Source organism: Acytostelium subglobosum (assembly GCF_000787575.1).
Source record: "Acytostelium subglobosum LB1 DNA, scaffold: scaffold40, whole genome shotgun sequence".
Classification (NCBI taxonomy): Eukaryota; Evosea; class Eumycetozoa; order Acytosteliales; family Acytosteliaceae; genus Acytostelium; species Acytostelium subglobosum.
In genome coordinates this window covers 76,195-97,803 of record NW_012236493.1, presented here as the reverse complement: position 1 = coordinate 97,803, position 21,609 = coordinate 76,195, and the positions used below count along the sequence as shown (strand labels likewise).

General features: G+C 46.6%; 5 protein-coding genes across 5 annotated transcripts; 2 read left to right on the top strand and 3 right to left on the bottom strand.

The window, feature by feature from the left end:
* Positions 1 to 297: 297 nt before the first annotated feature.
* SAMD00019534_122760 (hypothetical protein) lies at positions 298 to 5,318 on the top strand (the record flags this gene model as incomplete). The annotated part of the gene is made up of 4 exons (XM_012892491.1): positions 298 to 313; positions 425 to 621; positions 710 to 1,201; positions 1,278 to 5,318. The coding sequence occupies 4 exons, from the start codon at positions 298 to 300 to the stop codon at positions 5,316 to 5,318; spliced, it is 4,746 nt and encodes a 1,581-aa protein (XP_012747945.1).
* Positions 5,319 to 5,636: 318 nt separating this feature from the next.
* On the top strand, positions 5,637 to 12,039 carry SAMD00019534_122750 (hypothetical protein; the record flags this gene model as incomplete). Its single annotated transcript, XM_012892490.1, has 10 exons — positions 5,637 to 5,966; positions 6,032 to 6,175; positions 6,248 to 7,031; positions 7,093 to 7,349; positions 7,431 to 8,389; positions 8,468 to 8,575; positions 8,659 to 10,076; positions 10,159 to 11,070; positions 11,168 to 11,783; positions 11,865 to 12,039. The coding sequence occupies 10 exons, from the start codon at positions 5,637 to 5,639 to the stop codon at positions 12,037 to 12,039; spliced, it is 5,703 nt and encodes a 1,900-aa protein (XP_012747944.1).
* A 459-nt stretch (positions 12,040 to 12,498) lies between these two features.
* On the bottom strand, positions 12,499 to 13,467 carry SAMD00019534_122740 (hypothetical protein; the record flags this gene model as incomplete). The annotated part of the gene is made up of 1 exon (XM_012892489.1): positions 12,499 to 13,467. The coding sequence occupies one exon, from the start codon at positions 13,465 to 13,467 to the stop codon at positions 12,499 to 12,501; it is 969 nt and encodes a 322-aa protein (XP_012747943.1).
* A 484-nt stretch (positions 13,468 to 13,951) lies between these two features.
* On the bottom strand, positions 13,952 to 14,200 carry SAMD00019534_122730 (hypothetical protein; the record flags this gene model as incomplete). The annotated part of the gene is made up of 1 exon (XM_012892488.1): positions 13,952 to 14,200. One exon carries the CDS (start codon positions 14,198 to 14,200, stop codon positions 13,952 to 13,954), a length of 249 nt encoding a protein of 82 aa, XP_012747942.1.
* A 3,183-nt stretch (positions 14,201 to 17,383) lies between these two features.
* On the bottom strand, positions 17,384 to 21,568 carry SAMD00019534_122720 (hypothetical protein; the record flags this gene model as incomplete). Its single annotated transcript, XM_012892487.1, has 6 exons — positions 17,384 to 19,540; positions 19,606 to 20,271; positions 20,337 to 20,751; positions 20,825 to 20,981; positions 21,062 to 21,285; positions 21,345 to 21,568. Coding segments are annotated over 6 exons (3,843 nt in total), but the record flags the coding sequence as incomplete, so codon positions are not given.
* Between the last annotated feature and the right edge of the window lie 41 nt (positions 21,569 to 21,609).

Genomic DNA, 21,609 nt, shown 5'->3' with positions numbered 1-21,609 from the left:
AGGTGATGAAGAAACAGAAATGATTTGAAGTTGTTGTTGAGGCAGTGTGGGTTCATTCTTCGTTGGCTCGCATCTGAACAAACAAATAATAACAAAGAGATATTAACAAACTAGTTTTATTTGTTTCAATAATAATATAATATAATATTATCATAGTTCAGTTAGCAGCAGCAGGTATTTATTACACTTCGAGTGAGTCACTTTAAATATTAAACATAAACAAACAAAAAAAAAACAAACAAACATCATTCACAAGAGTGAAGTGAAGATAGATATAACACAATGAATGATTATAATATGAATGAAGATGGAGGTAAGAAACACATTAGCAATCAGTCAATCAATCAATCAATCAATGAATGAGTGGCAGGGAGGTAGTCGATGAACATTCATTGACAATATATTTTGTATAATGATCTTACAGGTAATGAGGAGATTTCACAGGATGATGCATGGCATGTAATCACAGCATACTTCCAAGAGAAGGGTCTTGTGCGTCAGCAATTGGATTCCTTTGACGAGTTCATCCAGAACACAATGCAAGAGATCATCGATGAGTCACCTCCAATCACAATAAGACCAGAGCAACAACATCATCCAGGTCAACAGCAGGTCAACAATGTAAGGAGTGCCATTATTACGAACTATGATTGATTTTCGTCAACTTACTCATCATCAATCAATCAATCAATCAATCATATGACATCAGATATCATCACTCTCTATTAAGTTTGGACAGATTTATCTGAGTAAACCTACAACAGAGACAGATGGAACATCACAGAATCTTACACCGAACCAGGCGAGAATCAGGAATCTGACGTACTCTGCACCACTGTACGCCGATATCACAAAGATCGAGGTGTCGGGCGGAGAGCGCAAAGAGGAGCTGCTACAAAAGACGCTCATCGGCAGAGTGCCCATCATGTTGCGCTCCAAGTATTGTATGCTGGACGAGACCAACGATATAGATATGGCAATGTTGGGTGAGTGCTCCATCGATCAGGGAGGCTACTTCATCATCAACGGATCCGAGAAGGTGTTGATCGCTCAGGAGAAGATGTCGCACAACCACGTCTACGTCTTCAAGAAGACGCCACCATCAAAGTACTCATATGTCGCAGAAATTCGTTCCTGTCAAGAGACCGGTTCACGTCCAACCAGTACCATGTACGTCAAGATGCTCCAGAGTTCAAGCAAGGTATGTTCAAAGTGGACGCAATCACTCGATCACTCAATCATTCAATCATACTGATCAATCAACATCACATCAATAGGGTACAACTGGAATGAAAACAACTATACCATATATCAAACAAGATGTCCCAATCGTGATTGTCTTTAGAGCATTGGGCTTTGTAGCCGATAAGGATATCCTGGAGCACATCTGTTATGACTTCTCCGATCAGCAGATGATGGACCTGATGAGACCATCACTGGAGGAGTCATTCGTCATCCAGAATCAGGAGGTGGCACTCGACTACCTTGGCAAGCGTGGCAGCACGACAGGCACGCGAGAGCAAAGAATCAAGTTTGCACGTGAGGTGCTGCAGAAGGAGATGCTTCCGCACGTCTCTGTCGCCGAGTACTTTGAGACGAAGAAGGCCTACTACTTTGGCTACATCGTGCATCGACTGTTGTTGGCTGCCCTCGAGCGCAGACCTCTTGACGACAGAGATCACTTTGCCAACAAGAGGCTGGATCTGGCCGGTCCGCTGCTGGGTACCCTCTTCCGTCAGCTGTTCAAGAAGGTGAACAAGGACGTTCGTATGTACGTGCAAAAGTGTGTGGACAAGGGCAGAGAGTTCTTCCCAAGCAGTGCCATCAAGACCAAGACTATCACATCGGGTCTCAAGTACTCGTTGGCCACAGGTAACTGGGGTGCCGCCAACACTGGAGCCAGAGCCGGTGTGGCCCAGGTGCTCAACCGTTTGACATTCGCCTCGACACTCAGTCATCTCCGTCGTCTCAACACGCCCATTGGCAGAGAGGGAAAGCTTGCCAAGCCACGTCAGCTGCACAACACTCATTGGGGTCTGGTGTGTCCGTCCGAGACTCCCGAGGGTCAGGCTTGTGGTCTCGTCAAGAACCTGGCTATGATGTCGTACATCTCTGTCGGCTCGTCGTCACAGCCACTGCTCGAGTTCCTTGAGGAGTGGAGCACAGAGAACCTCGAGGAGATCACTGATCCGTCCACCATCCACAACGCCACCAAGGTATTCCTCAACGGTCTGTGGGTGGGTATCCATCACAACCCCGACAACCTGCTCAAGACCCTGCGTCTGATCAGACGTTGTGGAGACTTCTCCGTGGAGATTTCCATCGTGCGTGACATCCCCGAGAAGGAGCTGAGACTGTACACCGACAGTGGTCGTTGTGGTCGTCCACTGTTCGTCGTCAACGACAAGGACAACAGACTGACCATCAAGAAGAGCCACATCGAGAAGCTCGAGGACTCACTCAAGAACAACGGCGGCTACAACTGGGCGCAGTTGATCACTGAGGGTCTTGTGGAGTACATCGACACAGAGGAGGAGGAGACCGTCATGATTGCCATGACGCCGTCCGAGCTGGTGCAGTCGCCCACCGACATCATCTCGCACAACTACACTCATTGTGAGATTCATCCATCGATGATCCTGGGTATCTGTTGTTCGATCATTCCATTCCCCGATCACAACCAGTCGCCACGTAACACTTACCAGTGTCTGTGGCTGGAGGAGCCAGTGCTGATGGCCAACGGCCAGACCAAGGCCATCAAGGACGTCAAGGTTGGCGAGGAAGTCGTCACGTTCCACTGGCAGACAATGCGCCAGTCGAGCAGCAAGGTCGTGCACCAATATGTTCGTCCCACAGACAAGAAGATATTCCGCGTCATCACCGAGTCGGGCCGCTCGCTCGTAGCCACTGAGGACCACATGTTTATGACATCGAACGGATGGTCACCAGTCAACAAACTGCAGCCAACTCAGACTCTTGTAGCAATATCAATGGTTCAGAATAATAACTATGCCGTGACCATTCAACAACAACAACAGAATAGTAACAACACTCAAGCATTGCACATCGATCAAGCAATGCTCAATCAACTATTGGACAAACTACGTGTAAATAATCAACAACATCAACGAAATATCAACACATTGCGCAGCATTGGATTGATCAAGTCCGGCTCCTCGATCGACCAAGCCACCACACAGACTCTTGCGAGGATCTACGGATACATCTCCTCGACTGCCAACAACAACAGCGACATCACAAACAGCATCAAGCTGACATTCGACAGCAAGCCTGCCGCCAGGAAATATAGAAGGGACCTCATGGTGTTGGGTCTCGGAGAGCACAAGTTCAAGCGCGCTGATCAGGCCAGCCAACGCTACCAGATCGTTCATCAGAGCACCGATGTGTTGGTCACCCTACTTTGTGGCCTTGGCATGTTCACACAGCAACAGTCGATCCCTCAGTGGATCGTCGACGGCTCGGCCATGGTGCAGAAGGAGTACTTGTCCTCGCTTCAATCGCCAAACATCCAGTTCTCCAAGACACAGGCCTTCCTCTTTGCTGGCCAGCACAGCACATCGATGCTGACTCAGTTGCACACGATGTACGAGCGTTTCAACATCGAGACACTTGGCACCAAGACGGTCGCAGAGCACACTGGCATCGTCATCTCATTGACCAACCGATCAAACATTGTCAACTATCTCGAGAGAGTTGGCGTATGCTACAACTACCAGAAGCTGATCGAGCTTGCCTCACTGTCCGAGTACATCAAGTACCAGATGCGCCAGCAGCAACTTGGCCTGCCCTGCCAAGGTCAGGTACAGTGGACGTCGCGCATCAAGGCACACGGTGATTCTCTGTTCGTGCCCGTGTCGGCCGTTGAGCCCACCGACAACTGCCTCATTGCCGATCTGACAACCGAGTCTGAGAACCACAGCTTCATTGGTGGTAGCGGATTCTACGTTCACAACAGTGCTATGGGTAAGCAGGCTATGGGCGTTTACATCTCCAACTACCAACTTCGCATGGACACAATGGCACACGTGCTTTTCTATCCACAGAAGCCACTGGTCACCACCCGCTCCATGCAATATCTTCACTTCCGTGAGTTGCCCGCCGGTCAGAACGTGTGTGTGGCCATTGCCTGTTACTCTGGCTACAACCAAGAGGATTCGCTCATTCTCAACCAGTCGTCAATTGATCGTGGCATGTTCCGTTCGATGTTCTACCGTTCATACAAGGACGAGCAGAAGAAGCAGTATGCACTCGACGAGGAGACCTTTGAGAAGCCCGACAGGGACACTTGCGTCGGCATGCGCCACGGCAGTTATGAGAAGATCGACGAGGATGGTCTTGTGCCACCTGGTGTCCGTGTCACTGGTGACGACATCATCATTGGCAAGACCACCCCTCTCCCACCTCAGGACGAGGACCTCGGTCCAAAGAGCAAGCGTCAGACCAAGAGAGACAGCAGCACAGCGATGCGTTCATCAGAGAACGGCATTGTCGACTCAGTGGTGTTGACAACCAGCGAGGCTGGTCTCAAGTTCACCAAGGTGCGTGTACGCTCAATGAGAACACCACAGATCGGTGACAAGTTCTCCTCGCGTCACGGACAGAAGGGAACCTGTGGTATGACCTACCGCCAAGAGGACCTGCCATGGACTGTTGAGGGTGTCGTGCCCGATATTATTGTGAACCCTCACGCCATTCCCTCGCGTATGACTATTGGTCAGCTGATCGAATGTCTTCTGGGCAAGGTGTCGGCCATGTCTGGAGACGAGGGTGACGCCACACCATTCACCGATGTCACAGTGGAGGCCATCTCCAAGGAGCTGCACAAGATTGGCTACCAGATGACTGGCCACGAGGTGCTCTACAACGGACACACTGGTCGCAGACTTGAGGCACAGATCTTCATCGGACCCACATACTACCAGCGTTTGAAGCATATGGTCGACGATAAGATCCACTCTCGTTCAAGAGGTCCAGTTCAAATCCTCACTCGCCAGCCTGTCGAGGGTCGTTCTAGAGACGGAGGTCTTAGATTCGGCGAGATGGAGCGCGATTGCATGATTTCTCACGGCGCTGCTCAGTTCCTCAAGGAGAGACTGTTTGATCAATCGGACAGCTATCGTGTCCACGTATGTGACATATGTGGTTTGATCGCTATTGCCAACCTTAAAAAGAATCACTACGAGTGCAGGCGATGCAAGAACAAGACACAGATCTCTCAAGTACGCATGCCCTATGCCGCCAAGCTACTCTTCCAAGAGTTGATGGCCATGTCCATTGCGCCAAGAATGTTTACATAATGGAAAATTGAAAATGGATAATGGATAAGGATAAGGATAATGGGAGTTAGGATTGATTATTACACACCTCTCATGATTATTACAACAACGTTACGAAACTATAAGTCCTTGACAAGGATAATAAACCTTCTAGGAAGATGCCTGACTGCATCTCTTACAATCAGTGGCTGTGTGTGGGGGAGTTAGAGTCGATCGCGGGACAAGAACTTATTCATTCATTGTTGTTGCTTTTGTATAGATAGAAGTAATTGTATTGTAGATAGCTAGACAGGTTGTTAATTTCAGGTAGTTATACAGATAGATGATCAACAACATACAATGATGGAGTTTCGGAGAAAGAATAGGTCGGGATCAACAGTGTCACCAAAGGGTAGAGCTGTAGAGCAACACTTTGGTACTCTCAATGCTCTTATAAATACACGTAATAGTAATAATAGTAGTAGTAGTAATAGTGCACATGCATCACAACAACAACAACAACAATTCACAAAGGAGGGACTGCCTCTACTTGAAACAATACTGGACAAGGCCAAGTCAATGGACACCACCGAGAAGAACTATTGTATATCAAGAGGTGGTCTCACAATCCTGATACAATGCGTCTGTTACTGTGGCAAGATATCTTGTAACAGTGATCTTGCTCTAGAGGTATGTGAAGTCGACAGTCAATCTAGTCGCGTTGACGCTGGGCTGACATGCTGCATGCACTTTAGATATGCCAACAATTGATTGATAATAGCCACGAGGCATCAAGACTGTTTTGTAAACAGTTGATATCACATCTCTATGATGAGATTGAGTGTGTAGGCATTGCCGAGACACTGTCTAAGCTGATAGCATTATATCCTTTGCGATCGGTATGTCCTTGTCCTTCAGTATCTCGATATACTGGGATACTTGAACTAACTCGATAGGCCACATGCATCTAGATATTCATTGAGGATCTGTGTATACCTAGACTACTGGAGATATACTACAAGGGCACTGTTGCCATGTCACAAAAGAGGAGTGGAGGAGTATGTGTCATTGATAGGCCAGTCGATATACCGGCCAATGGTTATGCAGACCTATTGATATCATCGGCCAACTTCTCCCCACCCGGTGCAATCCTATCTCCAACACCACTATCAAGTAGTGGCGGCATTCAACAGCAACAGCAACAACAACAGCAGCAACAACAGCAGAGTAGTAGCAACAACAACAAGGGCAGCTTCATATCATCAAGACGCAATCTAAGAGAGTCTTCGTCGGGAGCGATTCGCAACGATGAGGCCAATGCCACAGCAAGCAATGGATCATCACCAACCGAGTCACCATCCATAGTAGCATCACATCCACAGCAACAACATCAACAACAACATCATGGCAACTCACTAGTACCACCCTTGAATCTCAAGCCTCTGTCAATGTCCACATCATCGGCTTCTTCATTGTCGGCTGGTTCCAATCGCACTGTTACATACAGTCCAATGTCACTGCCCACCAGTCCGACATCGTCCAACTCCTCCTCAGCTTCTCGGATACCAAAGCCAATCATTCCACGATTGAACCTACCCATGCGAGTGGAGAACAGCGCCAAGATGACCAGAAGTTCAAGGCGACGCGATGACTCCAACTCCTCGACAAGGAGTCTGACAGGAGGTGACGTAGGCAAGGTGGAGACCAACACATCCAAGGAGCTAAGCGATATAGCCACCAAGCTTGGAGAGACATGTATGTACAAAGGAAGGATCAAACTCGAGCGATCATACTAACCCATGTGGATAATCCCTAGACATGACAACCGACTTGTCTGCACTGATGTCTTACAAGCAGGCAGTTGATGCACATATATCATCGACTACATTGAAGAGGAATAGTTATGCTCCCAAGCGACTGATCATACCAGATACTTCGGCGGGTGTCTCATCAGACACTCATTCACTCTCCCCAGACATCAACTCATACAAGAACTCCAATCTCTTCAAAGTGAGATGCTTCATCATGAAGACTGTCATTGCTCTCACCTCTTACAATCTTTGGCTTCTCCAAGTAAGTTTGATTGATCGATTGATTGATTGAATGATTGATTGATCACTCATGCTGACTCACATTGCGTCCTCCCATAAACAGTACGTCAACAACCCAATGAACTTGCTGTACTCTGAGTTACTGCTGGTTTACAAGGGTATCATCCCAGCTGATGGGGAGTACTTGAAGCTGGTGTTCCAGTTGGCAGGTAACTGGGCAGACTATGTAGAGTACATTCATAGGATCAGATGGAATGATGTGACCAAGGGTATGTCATCAGACCGAAAGGCAGCATTCAGAAAGAAGCTGGACGTGCTGCTCTGGCGAATCAACAACAACATACGTTATGTGATCGACACGAACATCGTTGGTGACCTGGAGCACCAGCTGCATCTGCTGGCCGACTACATTGAGCATTGTCCCACGCGTATCATGCCGTCTCAAGTGGTCGACGTGTGCATCGAGGCGCTGCTGCGCATCAAACACTACATCTTCAAGGGCAAGATCACCAGCGAGCGCTTCAGGGATCTACACATCATCCACTACCTTCTCTGTATATTCGATGCCATCATTGACCAGAACATGCATCCGCCACTAAACGACATGTTCCTGGCAATATTCATTGAGCGCGACGACACCTTCCACTTCATCCGCCACTACACTCAATATCTACTGGCAAACGACAATGTGGAGCGCGAGCTTCTCAAGAACAGCAGTGGCACTGGCGGTATGCCCACCCAACACGCTGCCGAACGCAGACAGATGCTAGTTGAGCTTCGCTCGCGAGTACTCAAGCATCATCTGGTGTGTGTGAGGATGCTCAAGCGAACACAGGGCGAGTCCAACACTGAGGCTGACAATCAACACACGAGCGAACTTGTCAAGAAGATGGAGTACCTGTTGCTGCCCACTGGCGGTGTGATCCTGCCCTTCCTTCAAGCCTCTGCCTACTCCACACACTTTGAGACCAAGCGACTAATGCTTGAGCTGCTCAACACCATCTTCTCATTCAAGTGGAACCCATTCACCAAGAAGAAGCTCTACATTGATGCATACATAAGGTATGATTGATTAGTCCAGCCAATTCCTTGGCCATCCACATCATCTAACACCTCTCTGTCATATTCACCCAACTATAGCTACTTCTACATTAGCTTCATCAAACTGTACAACAACTATGTAATCGATTCACAGACACTGTCACTTTGTAAACTTATCCTCAACATACTGATAGCATTCTCAGTCAAGTAAGTTAGTTTGCCTGATCATGGCATAGTACATATTCCATACTTACCCACACTCTATCCATCACTACTCTACACTATACTAGCAAGAACGAGAAGATAACGATGAAGTTCTATCAGTTAAAGACGATGGACTTCTTGGTGAGGGAGGTCAACTTGGAGTATGAGATCAAACAGAATAGGGATCACTTTATCGAACCTTTCTTCTTTAGGAAGGATGGCCAAACATCATCAACATCAACAACGACGACGACAACAACTGCCACAAACAAACCGGCTGATACAGTCAGGACATCATCAGCACCACCACCTGTAAATATACCCAGTGGTGCCCTAGCATCATTCAAACCCAAGCTTCCACCTCTGAAGCTACCGCCAAAGATTGGCGACAAATCACCAAGCACCAACACAGTAGCGCCATTACCATCAATCCCTCCCAAGGTCCCTCCAATCACACAACCACCCATCCCCCAGCCAGTCCAAACCATCTCCAAGCCAGTACCTTCATTATCAACCTCTACCACCCCAGCAACAGCAACGACAACGACAGCGGCAACAACCTCCCCTCCCAAGCCTGGTCTTGCAGCAATACCAAAGATATCCATACCAAAGCTCACACTGCCCCTGGTCAAAGTTCGCTCCACAGAGAGTGAGGTCAAGTCACTGTCTGACTCTGTTCAAGCACCTGGATTGCTCTCTGCCATCGAACAAAAGATCGATCCACAGGACCCCAAGTTCCAACTAGTACTTGGAAATCCAGTGCCAGCAGCATCTGCTGTGGCGCAGGCCGCCAGCGATGCGACCTCAGCCGAGCCGACAGCAAAAGAGCTGCATCGTTACAAGGTCGAGAGAAACAATCGAAAGCTGTACCACGACAAGGACCTGCACATCTCCATTCTGCAGCTCATCTTTAGTCTTTTGCTCAACTCGAATCACACGCTGGAGCAGCTATACTCGGACCAATTCCCACTTGTGGCCAAGAAGTTGAACGTGCCATTCATCCTGCAGCAGCACATCAATCATCATCAGAATGAGAGTCTGATCCCTGAGCTGTGTCAACGCACCCTCGAGATGGGACTCAACTACTTCCGAGTGTTGAAGCTCCTCTTCAACAAGTTGTTCCACTCGTCTCTGTTCAAGGACCTGAAGCGAGTGGCCAAGGGTGCCTACGGTACAGTGTACAAGGGCACACTGGGCTATGATGAGGGACTGGAGATCGCTGCCAAGCTCATGTCCGTGCCCAAGTCCATCCATGACCGATGTGCCCTGCACGACATCTTCACAGAGATCCTTATCATGGACAACTTTAGGAGTGATCTTCGTGCCTGTCACATGTTTGACTATGGTGTCGATGGCGAAAACTACTGGATCGTGATGAAGTCCTACAAGTGCTCACTAAAAGAGTGGCGACTCAAACAAACCGGCCACTTCCTGCAGCAGCTGCCTCTCTACCTCAACATCTACATGAATGTCCTTCAGACCGTCCAGTTCCTCGTTGAGAACAGTAAGTATAGAATGGCAGTGCACTCAATCAATCAATCAATCAATCACTAACATAACTATATCAATCAATCACAATCACACAGAGATCAATCACTTTGACATCAAGTGTGACAACTTCCTTGTGCATCCAATCAAGAAGGGCACGATTGAGGAGGACTTTTGGAATCAGCCAACGTATGATCCAAACTTTGTAGTTTGTTTGGCTGATTGGGGCGAGGCCAAGGTGTACTCGGCAGACATTGAGGGCTACACGACAAGGAATCGTGGCACAGAGTTCATCAAGAGTCCAGAGATGCTGGCCATTGCCTATGCCAGTCAAAAGACACGCGAGAACTTTGACCGTCGTAAAAAGGTCGGATCAAACACCGCAAGCGACGTCTGGTCGCTCGGCTGTCTTTTCTACGAGCTGCTCACGGGCGAGTTCCTGTTCTACGACGACGACTGGGTCAAATTCTTCATCAGAGTCACCCAGCCAGGCCAGGAGCTCATCACACAGGACAGGAAGTCAAAGATCCACAACATACCGGCGATCCTCGAGTTTATGGACTTTGTCTTTGTCCGCGACCCCTTCTATCGACCCACGCTCAGAGACCTGCTGACCAAGTTCACCTCGATCAAGCCGGTCATCATGGCGCAGCTGGAGCAACTGAAGCAGCAACTGGACAACGAACAGCTGCACAACCAGAACCAGCCACGCCTCTACTACAATGGTGGCGATGGCACCAGATACAAAGGAACCAACCGCTCCAGCGGACACTATGGTCCAGGTCGATTCCTGCCGCACACCTACAATGTACTCAACAACCCCACCAAGTCCAACAACAACTCCCAATCACGTCTTCACGAGTTCAACCTGTTGCCTGAGCTACCCCATGAGCCACCCGAGTTCCCCGAGCACAAGTACCTCATGGAGATACCCTCAAAGATCACCTCATTCATGTACATCTCTTCATTCAACCCATCGATGAACAAGAATATGTTAAAGAATGATTTCCGTATGTATACCTGGTAATGGCTCAGTCCGGCTCCTAGATTACTCATCCCTCCTGCCTTCCACACGCACAGACATCACTCACATCATCAACTGTACAGGTTCACCAAACGCATTCCCTGATCACTTTGAGTATCTTCACCTGCAACTGCACGACGACCCCTCACAGGATATTCTTCACTCATTGACGTCGGCCTTTGACTTTATTCGTGACGCAATCATGCATCAAGGAAGAGTACTGATCGTCTCTGATAAGGGCGTGTCCAGATCAGCAGCATTGGCCATTGGATACTTTATGGACTCGAGATCAATCAGCTACTTTGAAGCGTTCATCTTGATCAGAGACCATCGATACATTGTCAACCCGAACCAAGGCTTTGTCGAGCAACTCTGTCGCTGGGGCAGACAGAGGCGAACTCAAAAGGGACTGGCGGATTGGGGCGGTGGCGTGGAGACCTACGCCAACAACACCACCCAGTATCAATGCCTATGTGGAGCTTGTGTCTTTACACTTCTGACACCATTCGATTCATCTCGATTCAACAACCCGCGACACTGTTGTTGTGAACGAAGCGATGACTGTCCCAACTTCCTTGGCTGCTCTGCATTCCTTCTCGAGATGAAGAAGCTGCACAACTTTGGCTCATCCAAACATGTCATGTGGGGCTACACCAACATAACCAATGTTGTTGGTGACTACAAACGATCTTCAGTTGAGTAAGTCATCCAGGCATGCAACTCAACATGTACCAATCAACCATCCATTGATGCTAACCAAACACTATTTATTATTTAAAGGGTTGCCAATCCATCCAAATCAAGAAAGAAGGACTGGATATTGTACAAATGCAGGACCTGCCACTTTTTGACCTATGCACTATCGACATCACCAAACAATCAGATCACTGGAACAGATAAGCCCATCGCCATTGTAACAAACCTAAGGACCAACCATCTGCCAATGAGGAAATAAATATCGATGATCATTGTTACCAACTGAACAAAATCATGTAAAAACATCATTAAAATATTGGGAAATTTTTTTAGCTCTAAAACTAGAATTTTTGCATCTCCCAACATTCACACGCACCTTTGCCCGAGAGGTTAAGGGGCTGAGTTCAGGTCTCAGTGGCTTCGCCATCATGGGTTCGAACCCCATAGGGTGCAAAACTTTTTGATCATTCAATGTTTACCTCATGTACCTCCAACTAAAACACAAACTCCATCATGGAGCCATGTCCTTTGTTGGTTCCTTTGTGGAAGGCAGATGGCTTAAACCACACGCTATTACATCATTTTTGCCCATTGAACATCACTTCACTCTCGTGAATCATCCAACTCGTAAGTGCAAACTTGTGAGCCGTCCTCCTCCCAACATGAGCGGGTTTAGCACTTCAAAATGTCATGATGATAAGGGCATTCATTCATGCATTTAAAGAGTATGTTTATTACCATGAATCAAGTATGTCCTTGGGTAGTTTACTCTGATCTCCTCTTCATCATAAGGCCACCACGAGAAGTTTTGGATATAGTCAGAGAACATAAACTCTCCATAATGTGCCTCGTTGATGTTCCAGTGTCTCATGTCATAGAGGAATTTGAATATCTGCCAATCGTAGAATCGCAGTCCGTTGTACTCCTTCTCAACCCTCCGCAGGAACAGTCGGAAACGTTCGCTCGTCGACCAAATTGCATTGCCATTGACGTGTATCTTTTCCAGAAAGTCCATGTACCTGTCGTCGCGTGGACGGTATGTGCTTCCAACGGCCATGAATGGCCTGCGGTTGGTCATCTCGGTCATATATGTAATGCGGACAAACTCGTCCACCCACTTGCTTCTGATGGGTACGACGTCTGGCTCCACTTGAAGCACATAGTCGTAATCATTGACGATATCCAATGTGAAGAACTTTCCAAACTGTGCGCCCGGCCCATTGGGGTAGGCATCGAGCTCCGGCGTGAGATCGGCATATACAAAGACGAGCTTGCCAAAGCACTTTTGGTATGAGCTCTTTGAGAATACCTCTGTGACGGCGCTCTCCAGCTCCTCGTTTGGTCCATCGCGGTTGGTGTACATGAGTAGATCGGGCAGAAAGTCTTCTGGCACCAACAGGCTGTCAGGAATGCACGGCTTGCGACCCGTCTCATCCCAGAGCCGCAGCGCGTCTAGCGTGCGTTCTGTTTGAAAGACGGGGAAGGGCATTGATACAGCGAGTCTGCGCTTATGACTCTTAAAGTATGAAGACGACATGAATTCGAATGCTTCTGTCTCTGACATTATCTCTTGTTCAAAGGGTGGCAGTGTCTCCATTGTATAGGTGGGGCGATTCAGTTCGAGCATCTTGATATAGTATCTATAACCAAACAATGTCAAGCTGAGAAGCAACAACAAGATGAGCATTAAAAGTGGGAGTCGTCTCCTGATCCTATTATGTATCGGTGATTTCTGAAACATGTCTATATCTGTATGTATTGTATCTGTATATACATATATTATTAAAATAAAGAAGAGTAAGTTGTGAAATTATAATGAACTCGAGTTCAGGGAACTTTCAGAAGAGAAAACTTCGGAAAAAGAACGTTTGGAGAATAAAACAAATATTAAAAAAACTGAATTTAAGTTAAAGAAATAGTTTTGCAACCTTGGTACACATTGATTACCTATTCGACCACTATCTTTCTCAGGATACATATCAGTTAAAGGATATCCAAGTTTCCTTTGCCATGTGGTTTATATCCACTGTGGCTGAGGGAGACAGCAGCCATTTGGCCCAACAAGAGCTTCAGGCAAATGGCATTCCAACTGGTCATCGGATGAACAAATGACCAGGCATGCAAACCTGAGCCACCTCAACTCAAACTAAGACAGACAGTGCCAAAATCAATCATTTCTTCCCAGGCGCTTGTGAACTAGTTGGCAAGTTGACTTTGGAAAACGAATCATTCTTGATGTTGACTGGTCGTCCGGCCAGGATGTGACTCGTGAGCGTGGACATGAGGGAGCGCCACTCCTGGCGGAGGAGGGACTTGAAGGATGTGATGCACACCAAGCTGAGCTTGGCCAACAGGGCCTCCTTGTTGCCAAAGAGGTGGTTGGCGATGTAGTGCCAGAGGTAGTTGACGATGATTGCCATGAGGTGGATGAATGGAAGGTTGGGGCGACGAGACTTCGTGGAGATGTCCAGTGCTTTGATCTCTTCAATCTTCTCGCCACTCCACTCCTCAACCTCTTCAACAACTTCCTCTCCACAGGCTACATTCCTCCCAGCTTCAAGAAAGGAAWAAAAAGGAAAAAAAAAATTCCTCCCCTTCCGGGAATTGAACCCGGGCCTTTCGCGTGACAGGCGAAAATCCTCACCACTAGACCAAAGGGGAATTGATGACCGAAAAAAGTTCAAAATCAGGTTTTGAGAGAGATTTTTTTGGGAATTTTTTTAACGGGTTCAAAAATTTCAACAATCACCATACATATACACATACACACTAGATCATATCTCAACTTGATCATATAACAAAGAGGATTTTAATTTCTACTTTCTAAGCATTCAGATAGAATAGAACAAACATATTCTTTATTTAAAGTAAAACAGTAACAAATAAAAATACATATACAAAGACAATATTAACTCTAAACATTGAAGAAGAGTTGATGACAGTCTTGCAAATGATTCCAGAGTCCTCTGGACATTCTATATAGAGTTCTCCTTTGATTTGAACTCTAAAACCAGGAGTAGGACAAGAGTACCAAACAGAGTTATAACTGAATTGTAGATCAGTATTGACGCATCTCTGAGGTAGACATGTTGGTACTCTACTACTACGGTTGTTGTAGGTTTGAAAGGTGAAGCAAGCCGATGACTCTCCAAATACCTCTCCATAACTATTGGGCTGTCTTGAAGTATCATAACAATAATATGAGCTACCTCGATCATCAGCATCTGGAGAATTGAACAAACAATAATCCCACTCTCTTCCATTATAACTACCCCAGGAGCTATTTGCAAAGTGTTGAAGCCGTAATGGAAGAGTAGTTCCGTAGTCTCCAACCTGAGAAATGCCAACTCCTGACCTGGTGGCAGAACATCCCAAGGCATCTCCTGTTGATTTCCAATATCCTTCAAAAGACCAGGTCGACTCTGAACATGCCTTGAGTGCAAAATCACATCCTTTCTTCAGTCCAAACATCAATGGTTTGACATCCTTTGATTCATGCACAGTGTACCATCCAGTGTCCTTCAACAATGCAAGGGTCAAGCCAGTGAGAGGTGCATTACCTCCCAAATAACCAAGCATCAATTCTTCTCCAAATATTGAGGCCTTCCAGTGGTTTCCAGCAGTACCTGACCCTCCATAGTCCTCCAACTCGGCACCAGGAATCGAATCACAATCAAAGTGATCTCGGACATATGCTTTGACAGCTGGAGTTTGCATGAAAGTTTTGAGTACCTTGAAGTGCTTTCCTTTTGCGTTCACTTGTTTGTATTTCTTTGTAGTTGTTGCTGATTGGTAAAATGAGATAGACTCATAATATGGTGCCAAAGCATAAGTGAATCCAAGTGCATGGGTCATTTCGTGAAGTGAAACACTAATGTGAAGATGATGTATTGTTCAGTCGGGGTCAGTAAATTATTGGTAGATTGATCTTCATTCTTATTAGAATACATACCTTAGAAGTTTTCTTAAGTCAGATAGATAGTATTTGTTATGAATGTTGGTGAGTGATGCAAAAGCATTTGGAGAATAATTTATAGTCGCTATCATTGGTGCATAAGTGTCACTTCTGAGGTCACAGTGTACAGCGGCTGCTAACTCTCCTGGCTCTGACACTGGGTAAGCAGTTATATAAACCATAAGGTCACCTTTGAAACCATTCCTCTGGTCTATGGTAATGGGTTTAAAACCATGACAACTTGTTTGGACATCTTGTAGATAATTGATATCAGGACCAAAGACATCCAGAATTCCACCAAATGTTTGGGAAATGTGAGGTAACATAATACTCTTGATCAATCTGACCAGGGTTGGTGTTACTATATCCTCGGCCTTGCATTGATATGGTTGTTTTCCCTCAAGTTTGATGGTTTGACCAACTTGTGAGCATGAGTATATATAGTTTGGTGATAGATATGTATCGTTGAATACTATTCTGATTGGATGTAGATCTTGTTCATTATTATTATTGTTATTGTTTGGATTATTATTTGATTGTAAATGGATTGATTGTAGAGGTTGAGGAAGATTGGAGGATATAGTTTGTAATATTTTTTCATGTCCACAACTTATTTTAGTTGGGAACTTTACATCAACAGGAGTACCATCCTTCACTAACTCTCTAAGAGCTGCACCATGCTCCTCTAATAATGGTTTAACATAATCATAAGAAGTATAGATAGGTTCACTATTAATATTATTGAATAATAAAATTACTACTATTATTATTAATTGTTTCATTCTTATTAACAAGTTAATAAAATATTTTGGTCAATAATTAAATCATATATGAATGAATAATACATATGGAAATGTGATGTCTTGTTTACTTGATCTGAAAATTATTTCGGGGTTAATTGATTGATTTATCTGATCATGTAAACTACCGAATGATGATCAAGGGTGTGGTGTGATTGAAGAGTGAGTTGAAATCAGTACTCACCCCATGATCGTTCAATTAATCTAACCCGAAATAATTTTCCGATCGATCAATCTACTACGACTTAATTCAGCTCCAAGATATTCTAGGTATACCTTTTCCGAATTTACATCACTGATTAGTAGTATTGTCAGAGGGGTTTCCAGGAGAAGTTTATTGTTGTTGAGTTTATTACAACTAACTGCTATTTAAAATTCGATAGAGAACTGAATAGATATTGGTATCCATAGAGATCACTTTTATTGAGTTGTCTTGCAGCAAAATTTATTTAAATACGGTGAAAAGTTTCCAATCAACTCATCGATTGGTTGATTAGCTCAGTTGGAAGAGCGGCAGCCTTCTAAGCTGCAGGTCGTGGGATCGAGACCCACATTGATCGAAACCTTTTGCTGGAAACACTCAAAAAACTGGTTGATGGGTGACACCGTGTTGGGCACTCCCTCTCTCCGTAGAAGACGTGATAATAGTCTAAAAAAAAAAAAAAAAACACCGCTGGCGAAGCTCCTTAACTGACGAGCCAATTTACTGGTCCTAAAATGTTCCAATAAATGATACCCAACTTTCAAACTCAAACTCGACACCTTATGCTGGCGTGACGATACGCATCGACTTGGTTCAAAAATACCTAGTTTATTTACAGAGTTCTTATGTGTCTAGTATGGATTGGAGATGAGGAGTATGCATCACCACTGATACTTATCAACGAGTAGGCCTGTCCCTTTGGGCCACTGTCAAGTATCAGGTTGAACTCGTCAATGTGGTAGCCAACCAGAGCATTGGCGCCAATCGATACCACATGTGCTCGAACAATGGCATTGGCCTCGGTCAAGAACACATGGCTAAACACTCCTAGTCCACCACTCTCTCGCACTGAGAAGCTCTCCTTGATCAGATGAATGTTGACACGTCCAAGATATCTGTCCATCCTGCTCTTGGGCAGATAGGACAGTGGAGTCAACTCGACATTCCTGGATTCATGTGCCGCTCTGTGGTCCAGGTTGAATGGGTGTGACGCCTCCAGCGACTTCTTGATGGGTGATCGAGGTGGTGACATGTCAAACTGGAGGTCGGTGACTGGGTGCACTAGTCCATGATGATGAGGAGGGTGCACCTCAATCTCATTGGCAAACGGTATTGGGTTGGAGAGATAGGGTGATGCGTTGGACGATCGAATGGGGACATTGGATGACGATGAGGATGGCGTAGATATTGACGATGGTGGCGCCGGAATGCTCTGCTGCTGGGCGAGCTTGTTGGTGTTGCCACCAGCAAGGTTCATCAGTGGAGGAAGTGTGGATGGCAGGGGAGGCAACAAAGTGCTGCTGTTGCTGTGGCTGATACTCTCTGGCGACAGGTTAGGTTGGTTGTCAGAGCCCTCGATGATGCACATGGCGGTGAAGAGCATCTGGAGTTGGTCGTCCTCGGGTATCTTGATGTCTACATTGACGCCCGCCAAGATACACGGTGCCATATCGCGTAGCTTGAACATCACGCTGTCGTACAGGTCGTTGAACAGCACGGACAACTGGTTGTTGAGGTAGTTTGAGTCGACATCCCACTCGACACGTCTGATTGCCGTGACCAAGCGGACGTTCTGGAAGTTGTTGGACTGGCCTGGCAACAGCTCGGTGTTGCACAATGAGAAGCCGGGTGGCGAGTAAAAGTCTAGCAGCGTGATCATCTTGTCCTCGTCGATCTTGTCGTCCACCTCCACGACGAATGCACTGCTCGACTCGCTTATCCTCTCGGGAGGGTATGACAGCACCGACTCCTCATCGGAGGAGCTGGACGGTGATGTGGTCGACTGCTTGTGATGCCTGTCTCCTCTTCGTAGACTGCTGTGGCTTGCCTTTGACACTGCTATCTTCCTCTGTCCTTTGTTGTGTTGCTTCTTCTTGTGCGGCTGCTGCTGCTGTTGTGGCTGATGTTGATGCTTCTTCTTTGGGAGAGGAATCTCTTCGTCGCTCATATCATACTGATCTTGATCAGAGGACGAGTCCATCTCATCGCCATCGGAAGCCTCTGTCGTGTTGTTGTATGATGATGACAGTGAGTGATGGTCCGAGTCTGACTTTGAGTCAGAGTACACAGAGTTGGCACGACCAGCTCGTGACGAAGCCAACTCCTTCTTTGACCTGCGGATGACGGCGCGTGGGTTGCCATCATCCTCGTCCTCGCTGGACGTATCGTAGGCGGCAGCAGTGCTCTTTGAGATCTTCTTGTGTCTGCCACCACCATGATGCTTCTTGTTGGCCGAAGACGACTTCTTGCCAACCTTATCGTGCACCTCTAGTGAGCTGTCCAACGATTCGTCGCCATGTGACTGTGCCTCACTTTCGCTTGTGTTGTGCATTGAGAATGGTGCCGGAGAGCGACCGCGTCTCGCTTGGGCATGCGTGCTGAAGCGCTCAAATGTGTCTGGTTGGTGATGCTTGGACGCCTTTTGCAGACGGTCGTGGTTGATCTTACAAAAGTCCTCGATCCTGTGTTGTATCTCATTGAGGTTCTTGGCATCCTCGCTGCCTTGCTGCTCGATGTTTCGTGAGATGTGGATGATGGGTGGCGCCGGCAGTGGTGTCAGGAACACCGCCGTGGCTGTGGCCACACCAATGATCAGTGTATCACTGAACGTTATTTGTGTCTTGAAGCCGAATGCGGCGTTCATTCCCAGCACCTTCAGTCTGTACATCATCTGATTGTGCAGGTCGTACTCAATGAATGGGACTGACTCGCTCAACTGAGTGGCGTTTGAGTCTCCCTGCACCTTCTTCTTGAGACGGCATACTCTTGCCTGGACCAAACAGCCCTTGCCAGTGATGGGCATCTGGATGGAATGGGGTTAGCATTCAATGATCATCTGAGAGACTGGGGAATGAGCTTGTTACTTACGCCTGGGGGCACCTCAATGGTGGCCATGAGTACCTCGGGGACGTACTTCTTCTTGCAGACTGCGCACGCCACGACGCTGCCAGGGAATGGCGAGTCCTCTCGTGAGTATGGTATGTGACATATTGAACAGCCTGTCCGGCTGATGTTCTTTCGAGGCTTGCCATGAGTGCTATGTGCAATATTTGATCGCCTGATATGAGGATCAGTGAAGGAATCTGGCGTGTCCTCGATCGAACCCGACATGGAGCCGCTCCTCGTCACTGGCTTTCTCTTCTGTGCGCCTGTGGAGCCAGCTGCCAATAAACCCTGCTTGTCAACAGAGGATGGCTGGATGGCCAGCTTCTTATAGCTACTGCTGAGATCCTCGCTTGAGTCCTCGATCTTGGACATCTTCCTCAGCATGTTGTTATTGTTGTTGTTGTGATGATGTGGATGTCCGCTGTGTTGTTGTGGACTCACTGAGAAGTCCAAGATGACTGCAGTGCCAGTGGCACTAAATATACAAAGGTCCTCGCTCTGTTGAATCGTTGTGGTCTCAGTGTAGCCAACGATATAGTTACATCCCAATGACCTAGCATGAGTCTTTATCTCATTCCTTATCTCGTTCCAAAAGCCATCCCTCTTCTCCTGTGAGTTGGACTTCTTAAGTATCTTGACTGACTTGGTCTGCATGTGCGGAGGTAAGTGTGAGGCTGGCTCCACCAATCGATCAATCAATCAATGATACATACAGCAACAATGCCACCAATGTATACGACTAGGTGTGATTGGAAGTCATTCAGGGTGAGCAGTTGGACATCGCTGATAAAGTCAATGCTGGGCTTGTCATTGTCTGATGAGTTGCGTTCGTCAGAGGACCTGCTTGACGAGGAGGACGACGACGTGGAGTAGTCATCCGAGTCAGACGACGATGAGAATGAGTATGTTGGTGGCCCGTTGAAGTTGTCCGATTGGCTGACCAGTGTCTTTGGTGACAATATCGGAGAGACCAGATCCATCTCTGTTATCTTCCTCAAGGTAACAGCTGTGCCATAGCCTCTTGCCACAATGCCGCTGTCTCCCTCGAGATCAAAGTGTTGCTTATAACCAAGTACTGCATTGCCTCCAATGTCCAAGATCTTCTTTCCCATCTGTCGGCGAAGTTTACTGTGGTCGGGTCACAAGCGAGTCAGTGTTTGAGTGATTGAATGAATGAATGAGTGGATGATGTGACGCTTACCCTGACAATGTGTATAGCAATGTTTGTCTCTCGAAGTTACTCAGCCTTGATGCTCTGAATGTGTCTGTCCAATGATACTCTGGATCACTCTCTACGATCAACTCTTCAACAAACTGATGTATACAACTGATTCGATAGTTGGAGAATGGTGTTGAGCCTATGATGATGATGGTTGGTGAGTTGGGTCATTGTCAGTCGATCAATCAATCATCTATGATGTTGTTGATGACTACTTACTTGAGAAGAATTGTACACCAGCTGATGCATCTTTGAATGGATTGGCATTCTGTAACATCTCAAGCTTTGCAACTACAAAGAGTTCACCTCTTATTCCTCGTAGTGTATCAAAGATTGGGAACCATCCACTGATCTGACCATTCTCACCAGAGAACAAACAGTTCAAATCAATGAGTACTGTACCAATCATATCATTCTTACTAACAAGGTCATAGTCCCATACTCTATATGATGAGTGTTAGACGATGATCGACCAATCAATCAATCAATCAATCAAACTTACCTTATGTCCAATGGTTTATCTTGAAGGTCGGCTTCATTGGGGAACTCGAACCTAAAGTCATGATTCCACATTGGATTGAGTGTCTTTCGTTTGATGTCTGTCTTTTGAGGATCGTTCTGATTGCCACAACGCACCTCGACAAAGGCGTCGGCCAATGCAGAGCTCCTATCCATAATAGGTAGGTAACGACCCTCTACTATCTTGACCTTTAATATACAAGGCATATCTTATCTCTAGTTCGTTCGCTCGCTATCTCTGTGATCAC